At 37.8% G+C, this 22,271-nt stretch overlaps 1 protein-coding gene across 3 annotated transcripts in view; it reads right to left on the minus strand.

The window, feature by feature from the left end:
* Positions 1-21,946, minus strand: part of AK5 (adenylate kinase 5) — an 82,497-nt gene extending 60,551 nt beyond the window's left edge. Inside the window, exons 1-6 of one of the 3 annotated variants that reach the window (XM_054638094.2) lie at positions 21,814-21,946; positions 19,932-20,118; positions 18,783-18,950; positions 13,139-13,308; positions 12,906-13,019; positions 2,033-2,224 (exon numbers count right to left, since the gene is read on the minus strand). In XM_054638094.2, coding sequence (XP_054494069.2) covers positions 2,033-2,224; positions 12,906-13,019; positions 13,139-13,308; positions 18,783-18,950; positions 19,932-20,118; positions 21,814-21,873 — 891 coding nt within the window. In that variant the 5' untranslated portion in view covers positions 21,874-21,946. Of the gene's footprint in view, positions 1-2,032; positions 2,225-12,905; positions 13,020-13,138; positions 13,309-18,782; positions 18,951-19,931; positions 20,119-20,613; positions 20,750-20,832; positions 20,851-21,813 lie in introns of those variants that run through there. The other 2 variants (XM_077182379.1, XM_077182380.1) reach the window with 2 other exon arrangements.
* Between the last annotated feature and the right edge of the window lie 325 nt (positions 21,947-22,271).

Genomic DNA, 22,271 nt, shown 5'->3' on the forward strand with positions numbered 1-22,271 from the left:
TACTCCCTGTCCAATATTGTGTTGTTATAGTCTTGGTAACTTCTGAATTTAAATTTGAGTTAAGTCAGGTTCTGATTTGTTAGATTACTGACAGATTGTTAAAATGAATTTTAAACACAGACTGTGTGTTCATGAAAATATCACATATTTACTTCTGTTAATTATAATGAACTTTACATATCATTATTCCAAAGAGGGAGTTTTTCAGAAAGGACAGAGTTGTATTTCCCTATTTCTTAGAAGTATCGTAGGTGGGAGCTTCACCTCTTTCCTTAAAAGCAGAAATCAGGATCAGACTGTGAGAGCAGGTACACCAGGCACAGACTGAGAACATAAGGCATACTGAGAACCAAGCAAGTACAACCTGGGTACTGTAGCAAATTATTACAGATCATGTGAAAAAAAAAAAATGAAGGGGAACACTTACACTGAAGGAATCTAACCAGTAAGAGCTGAAATGAAGAATGTGGCTCTCAATTCTATTAACTAAAGTATGTTAAAAGCAGTATGAAATAACTGTTGGAGAATGAAAATGAATCTTCTTTGGGAATTTAGATTTTTATTTCTTGCTCATAAAGTGTCTAACAGTAGATTGTAATTATATATATATAATGCCTGCTTATTAATAATATTTAGTGATATTTCAGTGAATTTTTCTTTTCTTTTTTGGTCTGTTATTGATGAAGAACAACATATTTATTAAGGAGATGTATAAAATATGAGCTGTGATTCTAAAATTATAACACTCCGTAAGACAAATGGTCCTGCTTCTCTCCCCTGAGTAGAATCGTGATGCTGGCTAGAAGTGTCTGAGATTTACAGCTTTAAATAGCAGTGATAAGGTGCAGGTAGGGATTTAAGAAAAATGTAAATCTTTTTATTTCCTTCTAGTCAGTGTTGACCTTGTCTGACCTTGCCTCAAGGATTCACTCCTCTGGGAATCAGGCTACTGTAATTCTATTTTATGCTGTTTTAGTTCTTACACTGCTCTTATCTGCATAGTATTTCAGTGTCTTCCCAGTTTCAGCATTATTAGCAGCAGGATGAATGCTATTTTCTTTCTTTCTTCCTCCTTCTCTAGGGAAATAGCATGAATAAGTGCAGTATTTTCTGTATATGCTGTTTCCTTTGTGCTGTAGTAATTTAATCTTTAGATTCCATGCTGTCACTTCCATACCCATCATAAACATCTGCTTTCTTCAAAAAGAAAAGAGGATATCTAAGGTGAGCACTGCAATTTAAATTATCATCAGGACTCAAGAAACAGAGTTAAAAAGTAGATGAAACCTCCATAAGAACAAAATCTTCTGTTTTACAGGTCCCATCACAGAAATGCAATTCCATCCAGATGCCCCACATGCTTTATGCACAAAGGCACATATTTCCTGAAGAGCTAGAAATACATTCCATAAGAGCACTTGTAAAGGCTATAGGAGCATCACTATAAAATACACACTTCCTCAACAATAAAAAAAAACTTGCAAGAATCTTAGTTCTCTCATCCTTGAAAACCAAGTTAATCAAAATGCTTAACCTAGAGCACATACTCTCTGGAGAAGCTAATGTAATAATTTTCTGGAATTTTCATCTTGAAATTCAGAAAGATGCTGAAGTATAATTAAGGCTATTAATATTAATTGATGACTTTGCAATTAAGGATGCTTTAACCTGTCATGAGTCTGACCAGCACAGAGGATTAGTCACATTTGCTGTGAGGATCACATACCAATGTGAACTACTTAAGGTATCAAAGGAAAAGAAACAGGCCATCTGCTCTCCCACACCACATGTGGTACCAAGTTCTGTGTGTTATTACAACCAGACACAGTCTGTAACTTAGAACATGCCAACAATTCAACTGTTGTCAACTGCTCAATGAATTATTTGTCTTCATTAATCACTTAAGTAGGCATGCTATTAACTTAAAACTGAATTAGACTCGTCTAGCCTGTCTTAAAGCAAAAGCTACAAGAAACCAAGTACAGCCACAACAATTAAGGTTTCGGAGACATACATACACTAAAGGACTTACTGTGATAATCAGCCCTTTTTCCTGGAAATATTTAACCAGTGGGATTGCATTCTGCTTGAAATTCATTAGTCTTCTTTGAGTGGCTTTCAGGTTATCATCAGGCCTCCCTTGCTGCTCCGCACGCTTCAGTAACCTTTCTTTCAGCCTTTGACTGGAACATGCCAGAAACACCACCAAATCTGGGGTACAGATCTGTAGAAAGAGTAATTCAAGAAGTCTGATTAAGTTGATTATTCAGCACTACAGGACTCAGAAATTCCATTATTGTCTGAGGCTCAGATATGTCACATTTGCGTAAGTTGGAACTTGATGTAGTCATTAATTTTCTGTTGTTTATTTTTTATGGAAAGTTTATAGGTTTAAGGAGGGGCTTGTTGATCTTATGTGGAGGTTAGTCAACTTGTTTCACCTGACATGTAAGGAAAAAGTTTAATGAAAACATTTTACTTCACAGCAAAAACCTTCTCTAGGCTATGTTCATCATTTGCATTACCAGAAGTCGCCCCTACCTAAATTTTTCTTGAAAGAGCAAAATATAGATGTCTCATACTCTGCAGGAAAATGGATGCATGGTTTCCATCTGGAAACTCTTTAAGTGAGGTGGTATTTAAAATCCAGCAGCCACTGTGAAGCTAACTGATGGTAAGGACCAGGTGAAAACAGACCTGTTCCAAGAGCCACAGTTTCTTATAACACTTTATCTATTTCTCTAAATCTCTCTAAAGCTTCAGTGCACTTTTCAAGAGGTTGGGTGAGACAGCCAGAAGGGTTTTAATTTCCCCTATCCTTTTCAGTCTGTGTGGTGAGCACTGGTATGTGTCACACCCATCCCTGCACTGTGATTCAGGAAGTAAAGCCTTGTAGCAATGAAATAAAGAAAAATTTTTGAACTCTTGCTCTTTCCTGGTTAAATCTTATTTATAAGACACTATCAAACATTTAAAGAAGAGATATCTCTGGTACTTGATGTGGGGAAAGCAGTGACAGACATACTTTCTTAGGGATACAGCTAAATGTTCACAGGCAATCTTTGGAGTCACTGCTACTTAGTACCTATGGTGAAAAAACAGAAACCTCTACTGATCCTTAGAAATCTCCACACATCTGTTAAATACTTCCAAGGATGGTGACTCAATCATTTCCCTGTTCCAATGCTTGACAATCCTTTGCATAAAGCAATTTTTCCTAATATTCAATCTAAGCCTCCCCTGGTGCAACCTGAGACTGTTTTCTCTTACCCGAAAGTTACTCAGATATCTGAATTTGCAGAATTTTTACAATGTGGCTATAAATGTATATAAACTTAATTCATAAATCTGATTTTTTTCTTTTCTCCTTCTGGTTGCTGCAAAGACATCTACCTCTCCCTAAAGTTTTCACTAGCTTAGTGCTGTCTTTTAAAACATATTAGAATTCTCTGTAAGCAGCATTTAAGATGAAAACAAACAGTTCAAGTTTTTATCTGATTACAGATTAGAAAGGATTTATTTTTTCTCACATACAAGCACAAAGTCATTTCTGCTGTTTTCACTTACCCGAACAAAAAAGTTCATACTTTAATTTTAACTAAAAAACCAGTGGCTTCCTATTCTACAAATGACATAATCTAGTTACAATGCAAACAATTTTGGATGCTCAAGACTGTTAAACAGACATTTTTCTCATTATGTTTTCTATCTGCAGAATAATTTTGTCTTTGTTCAGCTTGATGCAATGCAAATTTGAAAGTCAAATTTGAGCTGTACACCAGTATCATGAAAACATCTACATGTATTCTAACTACTATGGTGTAAATAGTTGTTATATTGTTATTGAGGGCCAGAAAAAAACAATTCATATTCTGAATAGTCTCTCTGTCTAGGTGTCTCTACCCAAGGATGTTAAATTGCATCAATACAACCATATTTCTAGCCTGAACAGTCAAAAGTTCCTATGTGGACAATCTGGAAAATTAGTAACTAAGTTTAAAAAACAAAATCCCTTCTAAGCTGTGTTTCTGTCACTTGAGAGAATACAACATGAAGTATGGTCTGGCCTTTTTTACTGTCAGGCTGAGTACAAAAAGGTTCTTAGGAAGTCAAAAGAAACCAATGCAACTTCTCCAGCCTGAGGTGGTGGTCATTAGCCTTTACAAACGAGGCTGCTGACAGAGTACCATATGGATATGCAGAAGCTGAAGGTGGTGACAAAGCAGAGCCATATTCAAACAGTAAAGGACAGTCTGAAAATCAGCACTAGCAAGAAAGATGGTGGCCTCTTTATCATTACAGAAAATTGAAAAGGATTTAAATGAAAATCAAATTATTTTTTACACACATTGTAGATGATTGGAGACATGAGCACACAAACTACAAAGATAATAGTTCTGGTAATTATTTATGAGTATCTGTTAGATTTTGAAACAATTAACCTTACAACCTGTTTTTTTAAAATAATTTCCAGTGGGAAAGAAGCTCTATCCTACTTTTATCACATGTAATTCAACATCAACAAAACCAGAGTAACTTTCCCTTCCCTTTTCAGACTATCGTAAACAGAGTTAGTCTGTTCATGGAATGAATTAATTATGAAAGTTAATTTTACTACCACAGAATAGCTTTAAGGCACATAATTATTCACATGAAACACTATGAAAGTAAGTTTCTGTGTAAGACTTTCACGCAATATGGACATTATTAAAAGTAGCTTGGTTAAATTAAGGTTGTTTCACTAGTAATAGAAAAATAATGAGGAATTTAGAAATTCAAAAAGCATACAGTACTAAAAAACCCCAAATTATGACACAGATAGGTTTCAAAAGAAAATACTACATATTTCAAAGCCTGTTAGTCATGGAACACTGTCTGATGAAAGGGAATGGCTGATGTACCTTGCAGCAGACTGAGCACAGAGACATCTCAAGTCCCTGTGTGGATATCCAGCTGATTGAAGCTTCCTAACATACATTACACAGGGATTCACAAATTACAACTGGCAATCAGGGATCTACTAAAGTGGAGGACAAAAGGAGTTTATACAAGTGAGTAGTTTTATTCAGTACTTCCATTTCTGTGTATCCTAATAATAGTTGCAGGAAGATGGTAAGAAATCTTCAGATGTTCCAAGCCTTGGCTGGCCTCACTTTCAATGCTCAGCACTTCAGGACAGCAACCACTCAGGCTGTGAAGTGACACCAGACCTCCCCACATGCAGGGCTGGAGCTTTTGTGCTCCACAAGACTTCACATACAGCATCAAATCTTACAGAGAGTAACTAAGATAAAGAGACCACTCATGAAATTATCAGCCCTGAAGGGTCTCCTTCTGTCTCACACAAACATGAGACAAACATTACCACAATCAATCTCAATTCTCTAAAGAAACTTCCCACAGGAAGGGAAGGATCCGAGTGCCACCATGGCTCCATCGGGTGTGCAAGTTCTCGTCTGCTTTTAGTTCCCACAAACTGCACTGGCTGCAGAAGTCACTTACTGTTTAAGAAAACAGGAAAACACACCCTGGGCACAGTGGGCTTAATTTCTTTCTTTTTTTTTTCTAATTGTATGATGAGGATAATAACAAGGTATGACTTGGACAATTCATTAATTAGGTTTAATTATCTCCTTTTGCTTTTGAAAATGGAAAGTTCTCTACAGAATTTGAGTACTGTTGTTGTTCTCTATTTTTTTACAACAGCAATAATACAAAAGACACTATCACAGGTACTAATATTACCTTTTTTCTGACACTGTGCGTTTTTTAATCTGAAATACACTTCACTCACAGAAATAAAATGTCAATGAAAACAATGCTTTAAAATTTGCAGATCAAGAAACCTAGTTTCAAATGAAGTATTATCAAAAAGATTTTTTGGAGTGTAAAAAAAAAGTAATTCAAGCATATTTGAGGTAGGAAGTCAAAACAGAATCTGATTACAGATGTCTCTATGAATTCAACTTTTACCTGCAGAATATGCATCTTTATCATCAGGAAGTAGTTGAAGACCATGTAAGAAACACAAGGTGCACAAAAGGGTAACATTTGTCCTCTATGCACAGGCATACAGACCTAATAGCACTTAATATTATTATTTCTCCTACATGCATTTACAACATTCAGGATACACCCTTGAAATGCTATTGATATTTCACTCCTGTTTTCATGAACCACTTTGCTCAACTGTATCTGCCTGCAAGACATGCTTATAAATACTTCTAGCTGCAATGTAACAGAGTAGAGTGAATATCTGGACATCTGGGATTACTTCTCTAGAAACATATCTATTCTTCTATGTAAATATGAGTATAAATTGCTTTTTTTTCTAACAAAAGAGAAGGGGTTTTATGACTCACTTGAAAACAAACCCATTTTTCAAACTCACAACTGTTTTTGAGTGTTATGGCTAGGGAATAAGTTTTGTTCTGAGACTCAGCTCACAGAAAAGTTGTCCAGAACCAACACAGACAGAAGAGCTGGGTTCCTTCCTGACGATTTCCCCCAGTATACACATCCTGTGCTCAAGGCAGAGGGTTTTATTCATGTCCAGCAATGCATGTGAGGTAGCACTGTGGGGCTCAGGGAAGGGAATTTGACTACTTACTAACTGGAACTCAGCTGAAGGGAGAATCTTTGCCTATGGGAACAGACAGGTTTCTGGTTATTCATTTTAAATGAGATGAAGAGCATATGGCATCAACTCAGAATAAAACTGGTGGGTACATCCTCTCATTTTTTAGAATCATATTTACTAGTAAGTAAATCCTACTCTCTGTGAGTCTGAATCTCCTTCCTAAACTGGAACCAGGAGTAAATTGAGAGTAATTCTATGCAAGTTGATGGTGTTATTGACATTAAGCAGTATAAGTGGAAAGATGCTCTCTTTTCTCTGGGGATATTTTCTACATCTCCTCTTGTTAGTGAGAATAGTGTGGTTGTTTGCTAGAAATTAGATGATTACACTCTCTCTCATTATTCCTTGTTAGGCAAAAGATGAAAATGCTCTGTTTCTTAATTCCTGGTATGTTCTACCAGATACTCCTGAGAAAACTGACAGCTCATGAACAATTGCCATTAATTTAACAGTGCATTTTATTCTTGTTGGTAAAGGTTACTAGCAAGCTGGTTTATGTCCTTTGTATGTGTGCTCTCCCTTGTAATTACTTATTTGCTTTTTATAGTTCCATCTTTGCTGGGTTATTAGACCGTTTGCATAGTTTTTTCCTTGGTTTAGAAATGCAAAATCATGAATCATGTCATCAAATAATGAATCCTGCTGATAGAATCTCTTTCTGGTAGCTTCTTTTGAACCATATTCATACTGCCCAGAAAATAAATTTCCAGCAAATTGCCTACAGTATGTAAATTGGGCAGATTGGTGTCTTTGGGAACAAGTGATTCAGCTTTCCACCTGTGTCAGGCAGCTAACTAATAAAAAATCCCTATCTGTTAACACAAATGCTAGTGATACTAAGAAAGGACTCTGAAGCAGACCTCAGCTTCAGAACTGCTCAGCAGGCACCTCAGTCCACTCTGAACTCAGGTCCTGTCCTGAGGACCAGCAATGGATGAGCTCTCCTTTGTCCACTCTGACTAGCAGAGAAGAGTCCTTGCCCAGAAAATCTGGAAAACCAAGGCCTAGGGTTGCTTACCCAGCAGAAAACTGACCCACTGCTTGTCTTTCTCTGGAGAGTGCTCCAGCTTCCAGGGGGAGAAGAGGAGAATGGTAAGATCATTGCACAGGCCTCCTGGTCAGGCTTGGCTTAAAGAGAGCAATGTAAGATTCTCAGGGAAAAGACAGTGAACAAAGGGACCACAGCAGAGCAGACTGCTCATGAGGCAGTCCTCCCACTCCTCACACAGATCTCTGGGTACATATTCAGTAGGGGATTGTACCTGGATCAGTGAAGTAGAGATCAGGGAGAAGGCAGATAGAAGTTTAGGGGGAGAAGGAATAAAGAAGACACATTTGCCACGATACAGAAAAAATATCTTTACCAGACCTATAGCAAAAAATAGGTCCTTTCCCCTTAAGAAGCTTCTCAACAAGGTTACATCCACATCCCTGGTTGCTCTGGAGGCCACACTCTTGGCCAGGAACAGCAGGATTTCTGTGAGAAGCTCTTTGCACAGCTGGAGCTTGGCAGTCAGACCCTCAGGCAGCTGCCACACTCACCTGTGTCAAACCTGGGCACTGCAGGCATCGCTTCTGCCTGGAGGTCTGAGTGTCCGCCTTGGAGGAACAGGACTGCTCTCCTCAGCCTCTGAGAGTCCCCAGGCATTTCTCACCATCCTATATTGTGCCACAGTTAGTTCCACTTTATCATACTTATTCTCGTAATAATTTTCCTAAAGAACATACCTGAGACTTAAATTAACTCAGATTACAGCCAAGATGAGCAGTTATTCACTGGAGGCATATGCATTTATGAATATTCCTAAGAGCATTTTAAACAAAGAATTGGATAAAATTTATTGTCTCTGTTTATTATTTAAATTAAGATTTTACTCAAATATAGTCTTGTCACCTAGGCCATATAAGACAAAACATTTTTTTTTAATAATTTCTGCAAAAATAGTTTTCCTCTTTTTTCAAGCAATTGAATTACATTCATTTATGAACATTCATTGGTTCTAATACCTGTTCTACATTTATTTCACTATTAACAAAAATTACAGTGAGTATATTTTAAGCAAACTACATCTGTACTTACTCTATTGATACTAACAAAGAGGAAAGTTACATATGAATGACTGGAAGTAGTGGAAAAAAACAAACCAAAGCAATAATTGAAATTAACTGTAAAATACAGTTAATTGTTTCTCCTGGGAAGGATAAAAACCATGTGAGAGATTACACAGAAAGTCAAACTGGAATTTCTTGACAAGCCTTTGGAGTTCAATACACCAGTCAGAGGCATTTTACTGCAGCATTGCAGGACAGAAGATATCTAACATGCTTCAGCATGCTGGGACTGCAGGTGACTCGCTGAATTTCAAGATGACAGGTTAATGGTAAATAAACCATTTTCTCCTTGGCATTTTCAAGTGTGTCCTTGAAACCTAAACACCTTTCTGCTATTTGCACTCAGCAGAGATCATGGATACCTATGAAATTTGTGGTTTAGGACAGCTTTATGCCTAGGCTCAAACTGAAAGTCTAAATACACCAGTATTAAATCTGCACTGCTATGCAGAAGAGTTCAAACTGAGAAAAATATAGAAATTATCATATATTTAAAAGGAATATATAAAATGGAAGTCCTGCTTGGTTTTAAGACATTAAAATTCATGTTTTCATTTTTCCCTACAACTGTGACTGCTTGGAACTTCATAGCTTTATTAAAAGTACCCCTATCAAAAGTATTGGCAGTATCGACTCTGCTCTTTGGAAATAAGAAATGAGAGGGTCAGGACTTGGCAACAATCCCAGACTTCCAATAAGAGGAATTTACTTATTAAACTCAAAGAGAAAAATACAGGGCTTACTTCAACTTGGTTAAAAAGTTCAAAGAAAACTGAGATAAATTCAAAGAATACTGCAGTGCTCATGGCTGAATTCTTCCAGGCTGCAGGAAGGCTGCAATGAGCAGCTGAGCATTCAGAAATGGAGCTGGTGTAAGTGACCAGAATGGCCAATGTGCTGCTGGCTGGTAAGCACTGCTGAAACTCTGAAAACACCACTGATGCCATCTTAAAAACTTCTTTGCTGCTCAAAAAACATGGATGACAGGAGTAGTGTTATTAACAAAACTCAGTTGGAAAGAAGGGGAGAAAAGCTTAAATTCAAATATAAAATTCCTCTGATGTGTAAAGTGCTTTCTACTGCACTTTTTCCAGACTGACATTGCTGCATGGAAGCAGTGTTTTACTTCTGATTTCTAGATCTGAACAGAAAGAGAAATACTGTGTGTGCTGCAAATGATACATTGCTTTATTTTAGGCACTTTAGTCACTGAGATGCAACGTGTTTTAATACAATTCTGCCTAGCAACATGTTGAGAACTTACTGTCCACATGAGAGTCTGGCAACATAATAAGGAAGAAATCATCATCTTTTAGCTATACCTATGTATGGGAATGTTAGCATAAGTTGGTTTGCTTTGACTAGTTTACTAAAAATAACATTTTTTTCCCAGAGAAAAGTTCAGCTTCTGGATTAGTCAAAGGGATAAAAATGTGCTGGTAGTACCAAGAGCAATTGCAAGTGAAGTTTAACAAGCAGTTGTTTCATGATGCTTTTCTATAACAGAATGTTATGCAGGACAGGTACTGTAACTACAGCTCAGACATACATGTATCCATTTGATTTTTCCACAAGATGAAGAGATTATGAAAGCCCAATGTCAAGTTTTAGTAACAGCTCTGTGAGCCATAAGACTGAAGGAAGTAATTTAGCATAAATTATTTGTTACATTAAAGATGACTGCAAACACAGCAGAGTTAGATTTTACATGCACTTTCAAGAGATACCAGGCACCTCAGTTGTCCTTTTCCTTTTCTGCTACCCCCCCCAATTCACTTTTGGTATTACTACCTATATTCTTGGAGTTTGTGTTCGTGTAAACAATGGTAAAGAATTCATATGTGTCACATAAATTTTTCTCCTGTTTTCAGGTACATAAGCATTTGAGACATAATGGTCTCAAAGGGACCATATGTAGGAATAAGTACTTGCTGATGACAAAGCTAGTGATAGCAATAAGAATTAATTCTTTTTCAAAACTACTTATCAACAGATCTCAGTGTTCTACAGGGAATGTCTTTGTAAGAATGTGGCACAGGTACAATTTGCATTTTGTGGGATTTCACCATTTTCTTCAAAGGATGTTCCATTGCTTAGTAGATCTAATTAAAATTGTCTTACTAGTTAATCAAAACTTTCTTTGCTGAAATTTCTCACTTTGTCACTTTCGGCTAATGAGAACAATTCTTCTACACAGTGCTAGAAAGAAAGCTGTAACATTTCTCAGCTGTGGAAAACCCCCTACTATCTCTAATTGCAGACCTAGACAAATTATCACAACAGTTAATTACTGAATTCTCCACAACTCAATTGCACTTCCTATTGAGGAACCTCTAAATGCCTGGAAAATGTTTGCATGCTTGATGTCAATTACCTGACATGCCATGGGTGACTGTGAGCCTGCAAAGGATGATCAGTACCATAACTGCTGACAGTCCCTTTTCCTTAACACAAAACCTTCCTACCAAGGTGTGTAGCATCAGGGCTTACTAAGCAGAGAATTTTAAAGAAACAAGTATATTTTATTTCTTTAAAATATAAATCCAAGATAAAGCACTGAATATATCTCACTGGAGATGTTGATATAGGATTGAATGTTGAAATATATATAGCTTTTGTACATTTATTTCCATGGCCTCACATATGCTCATATTACAGGTCAACTGCAAAGAAAGATGGAAATGAGGGAGTCTGAACAGACAGCCTATGGTCCTGTAAAAAGCCTGGAATTCCTTCTTTCCTGTACTTTTTTAGAACAGGTAAGATTGAAAGGTGTCCCTATATAAAGTGCTCCTGGACTTTTTGAAAGACTTAGTGGTTTATCTTTCAGGTAGAATCAGGCTTTGAGGAGTCTGATTTACAAATCCCAATTGACTGAGAAAGAAGGAACTCTCTGTGACTACAATCAAGTGTTATTTAACTGGTTTTCCTTTCCTTAATTTGTCTAGGATACTTAATTCCTCTCACTTCCTCCAGTTTCATATCCCCCATTCTTTCATCAAAAACAACATCAGCATAAAATTATGCCACCAAGAAATGCTCTTAACACTATCACACTGGACAAAAAAAAAAAAAAAGACACAAGGAAATGATCATTAAGTCTACATTTCTGCTGTTTAACTTCTAAAATAGTCAATCTTTCCTTTTGTTAATTATAAGGAGATAGAGCTGGCAGTCACTGCTATTTCCTGTAATAACTATTTTGTCTGTTTCCTTTAATTTCCTCAATTCAGTTTTCTAAATTTTGCCCAGAATAATACCTTATAAAGCACATTAATGAAATGCCTCATTAGCTGCTTTGTTTTGTTACTTCTGCCTTGGTAATGCCACTAAGAATTCTAAGTACAGAAACAGCAGTAGACCAGCAATTGTGAAAGACTTTGAAACATTCTGCATGTAGGCACTCTAAGAATTTAGCTCTGAAACTGCAACCTCTTCTTGTGACCATAACTGTTATGTTAGCAGCACTTGATCAGAAAATGACATCAGCTGTTTGTTTTTCCACTGAATTAAAGTATTTTTAGATTAGTTTAAAATACACACGTGAAAACAATATGTAAATAGTACTCAGGAATACAGTTTTAGCTGACTAAACCTTGGAATTGTAGTTTAGAATAACCACAATGACCTTATTTTGTTTAAAAAAGCACGCTTTCTGGTTTACAAAAGCTTGCAGAGCATGGGTAGTTTTAGCCTTTTTTTAATTCATCTTTTCAATGCCCTGCAATAAACTCGACACTAAAAGCACTGTGCACGTGAAGACATGCATTGCTTTAAGTATGTTTCTCTAAATGGAGATTATGTTGAACAAATAGATATGGAAATATAATATTTTTCCACTTCCTAATTCATTAAGATAGAGAAAATATTCACTGTTAGATTTCAGGTGTTTTTCTTCTTCATCTTGAGAGGACTTTCATTACAAGACAAAAGGCTTGGATTCTTCCTTGTATTATCACATTGTCTTTTTACAAAATAGTTTGTCTTCAGACAACAGAGCATAACATAACATAAATCTTTTGTCAACCTGTAATTATGTACTTGCAAAGATTTCAAGAGCAATGCTTTTTCTTGGAATCTGACTGATTATTTCAACAAACTTTACTGTTGTAGAGATGTGTAAGTTATTTTAAGAATAAAAACAATCTCTTACTTGGTCCTCAAAGGAGATTGCCTGGGCAACATCTCTGGGAAATCCATCAATCACTATCCCCTCTTCATCAGGGATCTGCATTAATCTCTGCTTTATCTCAGTGATGGTTGTTTCCTTTCACAGAGAAAATAAGTTAGTTATTTAAAATCATAAAGGAACTTTTCTTGATGGTGCACATTACTACAAGATGTATTAACCCTTGAAAGTAAATATGAACACAGGAAATGCTGTACCTGAGGAGCCAGTTCTCCAGTAGTAATTATTTTGGCAATTAGGCTCCATTTTCTATTGCTGCTGGTGCTGTGGATTTTCTTCCTTAACAATTCACCAACTGATATGTAGTTAAATCCATAACGTTCTGCTATTTTCAGACTCTGTGTCCCTTTACCACTTCCTGGGCCACCTAGTGTGAATCATAAGCAAAACATTAAATTAACCTTTCATCAGAAGTACCCAATCACAGGTGAAATCTTTTCTATTGGCATCAATTTACCAAGCATTATTAGAGTAAACCTCACAGTGGCATGACCTGTTACCAACCATATGTCTCATCTACTGGATCATAAACATAACAGTTTGTAAAATGAAATTTTCAGAAAGAATACAAATCCACTTGCAAAATAAAAATAAGTCCTCTTTGAGGTTGTCCTCCATTCCTGGAATGGAGTTTTTCTTGATCCACAGTAGAGAAGCAGACAAATGAACTATTCCCTTCTTAAGCTCTATGAATCCAGAGACAGAGTCAGATAGTCTGAAGTGCATTCATGTCAGAAAGAATCATACTTGGTTAAATAAGCCAATTAAATCAGTGAACTAGTCATTAAATGAAACTAATAAAATCTGCTCCTAAATGTGTTTGCAAGAGTTTCTGAGGTTTTCTTATTTTAAAATTAAAAAAAAAAAATCATCTGAGATGTTTCCATAGTGATTTGGTATAAGGACTTTTATTGAACCATGCAATACCGGGTTTTGGTATTGATGCTTGAAGCATCTGACAGAGAAGAAATTAGGTTCAGCTTGCTAGACAACTTGAAGAATAAAGAGACCCTTCAATATATACAGACCAGGCAGAAAGGGTATCAAAATCACTGAAAACAGCTACGTTACATAGCAGGGGAAGCTGCAGGGAAGGTGAGCTGGACAGCAGCAGCAAGAATGCATGTAAAACAATCAGAACATGTCTGAACTAAAAGGACATGTTATGATGTGATAAGCAGAAAATCTGGAATTCAATATTTAAAACTAAGAAATTGTTTTTATAAAAATAAATATTTATGTGTAGAAAAATGTATCGTACTAAAAAGTATAACAAAGCAAACCAACACCAAATGTTTTGATAATAATACCAATCCTAAGTAGCTATAGTTTTGGGGATTCTTTGTGAGAACACTGAATTTTATTTCAACAGAAAAAGAATCAAGATTTATAAAAAATATACATTTTTTATTAATTTAAAAAATACAGCAATGCAATGAAAGTAAATCTGAATACACTGAGCTTCTTGTTAGTAATCATGTAACTCTTTTTATATTATCTATATTGTTCCCATAAATAGCTTTTAAGCATTTTTATAACCAATAGAGTTCTGGCTGCAGGATAAGCTTTACAGCATTTGTACATGTATGCTTAGGGCAGTGTCTGTAACCAGGCTCCAAGCTGCACCCCAATATCACTGGCACAGAGCTTTCATTGTCCCCAGCAGTCACTTGGAGCCCTCTGTGCCCCAATGCTGTGATGCTGATGCTGCACCTGCCCTTTGGAACAAAGACCAGGAGCCATTTCAAGAGTGCACAGAGAATTGTGCCTGTTGTTATCATGTTCCCATACCCTGCCCACAGTTTAGTTATGCCCCTGGGGGAAAAAAATGGTTTTATCATTATCCAATTAGTTTAAATAATGTTTCTTCAAGTATTTATCTGTAACATCCAACTAAACACAGCTACAGACGTTCATAAAACACACATGTAAAAAAATGAAAGAAAAACTGCAGCTTATATAGTAAGATCACAACTGAAAAATCTTTTCTCTCATTCAGTTCACTTGGTATTTCTGTTATAAAAACAAACATAAGTTTTTCTCTTCTTTCAGCAGATTACAGCTACTTAGGTTCTACAGCTATTCTTCCATTTCAGCAATTCCAGGTGATCTAGATGGGTTTAGTTTTTCAGCATGGACTCTCTCCTTCATAGACAGCTTAGCTATCTATCCTCTTAGAATAAAGAATGTTCTCCTTCTGTAGGTACACAAGCATCTGATACAGTAGGAATCATCTTGTGCACTGAAGTGGTTATAAAGCACTTCTGCTCCAGTTCCCCCGCTCCCTTTTATGCTCAGCCTTCCCCATGAAAAATGCATTTCACTGAACCTTACAAGTTTGAAACAGACATGTTGCACCCAGCAACAATAAAAATGCAAAACATAGGTAATGTGCAGAAAATGAAAAACTGGAAACAAGGAAAATAGTGCTCGTGTTCCAACACAGATACAAAAGGTGGCAGAAAACCAGAACTGATACCAGATAAAACATCAGTCTGTAATGGTACAAAATAGCTAAAAAAACTCATGTTTGAAACAAGTCTTGTTTGAAACCATGTTTGAAACAAGACTTCACACTTCTGTTAGGGAGAGCTTTGCTTTGCCAGTAAAGAGAAACCAAATAACAAAACAAATCAAAACAAAAGTGTAGCTCAGCACTTCTGTTCTTTCAATCTGAATTGCAATCAGAAAATAGCTAATAAAGTGTTTGGTTTAATATTCCTAAACTTCCAACACATTTTGTTTCTATCAATCCAAACACATCCCAAACACATAATCCAAATCAATCCAAACACATAATATCAAGATGGCATTATCTGTTTACAATCTGAGGGGAAACATTCAGGTAACAAAATAAGGGAAAAGTGATAGGACAAAATTACTTCCCACAGCAGATCATAATTTATAATACTATGTATCTATTCCTGACTCTTTGATAAATCACACTGACAAACTGTTCACAAGAAAGAAAAAATCAAATCCCTTTCTTCTTTTGTTCTTTTTACTTATTCTGAGGTAGATTACTCAAGGAAAGTATGATTATTTTACATATTTCTAGAAGATGTCTAGACTAGGGAACACTTGTTGCATCAAAACAAGTTGTTGTTTCCTAACAGGTTTCAAGTAAAGATTTGTGTGCCCAAAAAGTGTTATTAAAGCAATTGTTTTAATCTAATTTTGTCCATTATTTCAATTTTGCATATATTGTTGCAAATTCAGAATTAATTCAACTAAGAATAAAATTTCTGAAAATACATCTTCCTTTAAAATCTGACTGTGGGCTAGATTTAACAAACCAATAGGCAGCTGCCTGCTGACAGCACTTTATTTGATCTAGCCCTTACACTTTGATCTCAAAAGGAAGGTGTATTCTTTTAATATTAAGTAATATATTGAAGAAAGTGCGGCTTTAAAACATACCCAACTAAGGTGCTAATGACACCAGATAATTAATATTTTAAGATCTCTAAATTCAAGCTATACTAACAGTACAAATTTGTTTCTTAAAAGTATATTAGGAAGCACATTTTTAAACACAATCTCATTTACTAGTGTTATAATACCTAAGAAAGATAATTTTTCCATTGATTCAGATGAGTGCCCTCCTGACTGGTTCCATCTGATTTTTCTGAAATCCAGTCATATGCTCACTATGTAGCTTTATAGCTTTATCTTTCACCAGAGGTTTCTTCTGCAAACCCAGAAAAAGAACAAAGTGCCCACCTCTATAAGTGAGTTCTCTTCAGCCCTGGAGCTACCTGGTTCATTATAAGGATGATAGATTTCATCCTTATAAGTTGTAAAAACCTTTATGAAAGCATTAAAAAGATCTTGAGCTAATGCATTAATAAAGAAAAGTTCACCGAATATGTGAAGCAGAAGACAGGTCCTTAACTTAATTTCTGTCCCTAACAGTGACTGGGACCAGCACCACCTGAGCAAGGCAGGATGATTAGTTATCTCTAATTAGACAGAAATACATTACTTCACTGATTTTTTTTTTTGTTGGCATTAGATGCAAACTGAAAATATGCAACACATTTTTTGTGTCCAATATCTCTTGAAATGAACGGTATACTTTTTTTCCTCTTTTATTCAGTTACTTTTTCCAACATGTTTTTTTATGTGCTTTCTCAATAGAAAGTTGAATTTGGGAGAAATTGTCTTGATACTGTACAAAAATGGACAATAGCTGCTAAGCTACATAGAGTATTGTGTTTCTATCAGATCACACTGTAATAGATTCAGAGAAACTCAGTGGGAATATAAACCTGAAATAGCCTTTGTGGAATGTTTACAACGTTCCCTATATAAATGGGAGAAAAGAAAAGCTCTGTAAAATCCATGGTCGGCTCACTGCATGCTGGTGTTCAAGGATTTCACTTCAAATACGCCCGCACTCAGTTCCAGAGGTGAAAGCCAATCTCTCTTTATCTCACTTAAATCAAACCTTCATTCATCACTCTCCTGCAATTGAGCTACATAGATTTCAATGCATTAAGAGCCTTCTGTGGTCACTGAAAAGGAGCCAGTTATTCTCCTTTATGAAAAGGAAATGTAACTAATTAATTAAGACAAAAGAAAGGTATGTTATTCTCCACCTAATTGCAATCTTCACATTTCAGCAATACATAGAGAGATTTTCATATTGAAATCTGTAACCCTGAAACAAAAGATTAAGAAAATTCAAATGCCTTGAGCAATTGCTTTGGCGTACCACAGATACCTAAAAAAATGCCTGGTCTTCTGTTTCCAATCTATTCCAATATCTTGTTTCTGAGAGCTGCTGGATGCAGAGCCTAGAGGACATGCTGTTCCTAGAGTTTCCATTCTGTAGTACAGAGAAGACATTTCTGTTCCCTTTTATTATACTACATATATTCTCTGTTATGGAAGCAGTATCTCTCTTTATTATGAATAAAGCTTTATACACTAAATATGTAATTCTCCATCACTGGGCACCTGTGCTGTAACTCTTTAAGCCATCCAGAGAATCAGGTAATTAGGCCTGGTGGTAACATTTCTAAAGACAACTACCTAGCTGATAAGGAAACTGATGCAAAGAACTTAAATTCATGAACAGAAAAAAATATTGATTTACACTTAACCTGCAGCTATTTTTAATAACCTATGCTTATCTGAGGCTGGAAAGTATGAGCTGCTTAGAAAGAACACTAAACAGCTCACAAGAGAGAACTCTGGGAGAGAGCACAATTAACTAATGTGAACTGTGTGCTCGCTCTCTGTGAAGCTGGAACAGGATTCATTTGCCAAATGGGCCTGAGGATTAATTTACCAATGCAATGAACTAATGACAGTGTCACTCCAACTGGGCATACCAATCATTTGACAAGGGTTTAAGTATAGAGGACAACAATTCTCTATCACCTTTTTGAGCTGGCTTACACAATATTTTTAAATACCCCATTTTTGTGATCAGCTTTGAGTACATCCGAGTGGTTTAGTTCAATCCTGAGCAAGATTTGGAAGAACACTTTGATTCACATGGTGCTGCTGCCTTGAAATGCATGAACCAGGTTTAGATAAGATGAAATCAAAGTGGCAGATGTGCTCATAAGCAAATCATGAGCTCTCCAGCTGCTAAGAGGCATCCAGTTTACATAGCACGAGTGCAGGTGCTTGCTGTGACCCCTAAACTTCTTACAGTGGGAATGCCATGTCCAGCACTAACAATTTCACACTCTTAATTGACCTGCACCACTTGCTATGGCAGATGGAAAAAATGTATTTAAATTCATATAAGCATTCAATGTATTTGCAGTACAAATCAAAAGGCAAAGCAGCAGTGATAAAATCTTGTCAAAATGACTGCCTTCATACCTATGACAAGGATAATTTTTGGTCGAGGTCTTGCAGGGTCAAACACATCGTACTCCTCAATTAGCTCAGCAGTTTCAGAAAGGTCAGTGTCACTTTCTATGGAGAACTGTTGGATCGGAGGCAGCCGGTCGTAGCGTCGGTAGGGGAAGTTAGAGTTATCAGGCATCACTGTAAAATAGTAAGATAAACTGGGAATTGTGGAAATAGGCAGAAAACTCAAAATCTGTTCTGTAGGCAGATTTAAACAAGTATCATACATAAAGTATAAATATCTCATAATTTTACATTGTGTTTGCTGTTGCTATATTAAATATTTTTGACCTCTAAATAACCAATTTATTAAATCACAACCACCCAGAGTCAGTTTTCTCTGGTGTACGTTTTCGAGCACACCAGGTTTTCTATGAACATCTGCCCGTAGCACCCAGAGTTCAGCAGGGGCCTCTGAGAAGAAAAGCTTTATATTGTGCAGAAAACCTCTACTATTAAGCAGGACTCTTTTTAGTGATACATGTTGTACACAGAGATAGAGACAGTATTCTTGCTGATTATCTTAATGAAATGTTGGATGGCAAGGAAAAATAACTATGGCAACTGAAAGATGAGCTAATTACTCTTTGTTAACATTATAATAAAATAATTACAGGTATTGGTATGACATCTGCTTAGATTTTATGAGATGCACTTTTTTCTAAGAGTTCATAATTTATATTTTATTTAGTAAATTAGCATGTGGCTCCAATGTAAACTAGAAAGGCATGTAATGTAACTGCACTGAAGTTGGTGTGTATGTCATCCATAGGGACCAACTGAAAACACAAGCCAAGTTCACTGTGTCATATCTGCCCCATCTTTGCAAATGTTTTCAGTAGTATACAAGAAATCCCTCCACTGATGTGTTAAACATTTACTCAGCAAACATCCATCATTTGGCTGGAAAGTGATCACAATTTCCTCTCCTGCCTAGCATCCATTACGGCAGGAGAAAAACAAGTGCCAAAAAGCAAGGAAACAGAATTCTTGACTCCTTTGCCTACAGATAATCAGATTGAGGCATAATCTGCTATAGAAGTATAAAATAATTCAGTTGTGGATGTAAAACCATACACAGTTGAAGAAATAGAATAATTTTAAAATTTAATACATTACCATTCCTGAAAAACGACCTCCGGGATTGTCCTCCATTGAGTGGAGGCAGGGTCTTCTTTTCTGGGCTGACAAAAGTGTCCCATTTCACTTTTTCTGGCCCTCCAAGCTCTTTTACTTTCTGCAAACAGCTTTCCAAATATTCAATTGGGTCATCAGGTTTGTAACACATTAATCCATTTAACAGACTCTGCAATGTAAGACCAGAAACACAGACTGTAATGATAGATGCCAGGGAAAACCAAGCACCTTTACTTTGTCTTTTACTTTGCACACAGAAACACCACATCCCTTCATATTCAGACTCTCTATTGCAATTCAATGCATAAAAGCAAGCCTGCAAAAATCAGATTATTTCGGTTTGCCAATATCATAAAAATTACTAGGAAAGGAAGCTCATGGCTATGTCTTTATAGTGTCTGTTTGCACTAAAATAAAACCCGAAAATACCAAAAAATCCCTCTACATTTTTCTTAGAACTGTCACTGGCAAGTATACACAGAGCAATGTGCAAGCTAGAGAGCCCCAAAATTTACATATCCTTTGTAGTCTTTGACATCACTAAAATGTATCTTTTCCTTAAAGACCACTGCACCTACAAGTATCTCATCCATATTCTTGTCAACACTTACACAAGCAAAAAAAGGAGGATTTTAAAAAATCATGAGAAATACTCAAATATCACCTTGATCAGTATCTGGAAAAATACCCCACAACCCCAAAAATCATAGGTGCTTTCTGAGTTAATTGATCACAGATTTCAAGCCATTAGTAATCTCCTTTCTACAGTATTAATTCTTCACTCCTCGTACTCATGAGCATTGTGGGGGGTGTGAAAGAAAGACTGCCAGGCCCTCTTCTGACACATTTCCTTGACAAAGTGATACATAAGTCATCATCTCACCTCTCCACGAGACTGCTGCATCCAACCTTCCCTTAACAATGCATGTCTTTCAGGACGATTTCTGTTCTTTTTGCTTTTCCTAATTTTTGTGTGAATAAACTTGAGGGTCATAGTTGGTATTAACAGAAAACATAAATAGCTCCAATTCAGGATTTGATCAGTTGCTATCTACAGTTTATACAGTAATTGTTATTTACACACATTTGAGCTTATAAAATAAGATACAATTTCTATGTATCCATGCCCTTACTATAGTACTCAACAGATCACAGCAACTAACAGTGTATTTTTGCAGAAGACATGCACCAATTTTTTAAAATCAGTAGCTCAAGCTTTGAGCTTCAACAGAAAACCAGTTTTGTCTGCATCTGTTGTTAAACCATTCACATTCTGTGTAATTAAAACATTAGCATTCGCCGTGTCCTGCAATTTTCAAAATATATAGAAAGACATCTAGCTTCAAGCACAGGCAAGGGAAAATACATATGTGTGTATGTTATATACAGATGACAGGATGTCTGATCCGGGAGGGAAAAAAAATCCACATCGCACACAGAAGTAATTATCAGCCATTAGCAGCAGGTAACTTGTGGGGAGCTAAACAACACCTCACTAAAGATTTGCGGCTCTTTTGTTCCCCCCGACCGAGGAAAGATGCCCCTCGCCCGCATTCCTCGGCGCTCCTTTGCCCTGCGGACGCCCAAGTTCGCTCCCCGCCGGCGGCGGAGGGCGGGCGGCGGCGGCCGCGGCGGGCGGAGGGCGCGGCCGCGGGGGCTCCGCGGAGGGCGGCGGGCAGCGCTGCCCCGGCCCCGGCCCCGCGCCGCCAGCGCCCACCCGGCCCGGGCTGCGCTCCCCGCGCAGGCTGCGCGAGCCTCCGGCCGCTCCGTCCTTCGAGCCACCTTCAGCCCTGCCCGCCGCGGGGTCCCAGCGCGGAGCATCCCCCGACGGGGCGGAAAACGCCTCCCCCTGCGCCTCGCCTACCTCGAAAAGCTGCGGGATCTCCCTGCGGGCCAGATACTCCTTCGCCTCGCCGGCGCTCATTCCGCCACCGGGGCCGGGGGCGCCGGCGGGGCGGGTGGTAGCCCGAGCCCCGCGCTCGGCTCGGCGCGGCGGTGCAATGCGGGAGCCTCGGCGAGGCTTCCGCGGGCGGAGGGAGGCAGGAGGGAGGCAGCCGCCGGCCTCCCGTGCCCGCTGCTCGGAGGGAGCGAGAGAGAGAGCACGTTTTCCCCCGGCGGGGAGCGAGAGCGTGCGCAGGCTGCCGGGGAAAGTTTCGGGGGGTGCCTGCGGTGAGGCGCCGGGCGGAGGCGGCGGGGGGCTGTGCCTGGCGCCGAGCCGCGGGCAGGCTGCCCCGGCAGCGAGCGGACCCGCTCCGCCGGCTGCGCGGGGAGCGGCGGCGGCAAGGGCTGGGCACCGGGGGAGCGCAGGGGTGCTGGGAGCCT

This window comes from Agelaius phoeniceus, chromosome 8 (assembly GCF_051311805.1).
Source record: "Agelaius phoeniceus isolate bAgePho1 chromosome 8, bAgePho1.hap1, whole genome shotgun sequence".
NCBI classification, from domain to species: domain Eukaryota; kingdom Metazoa; phylum Chordata; class Aves; order Passeriformes; family Icteridae; genus Agelaius; species Agelaius phoeniceus.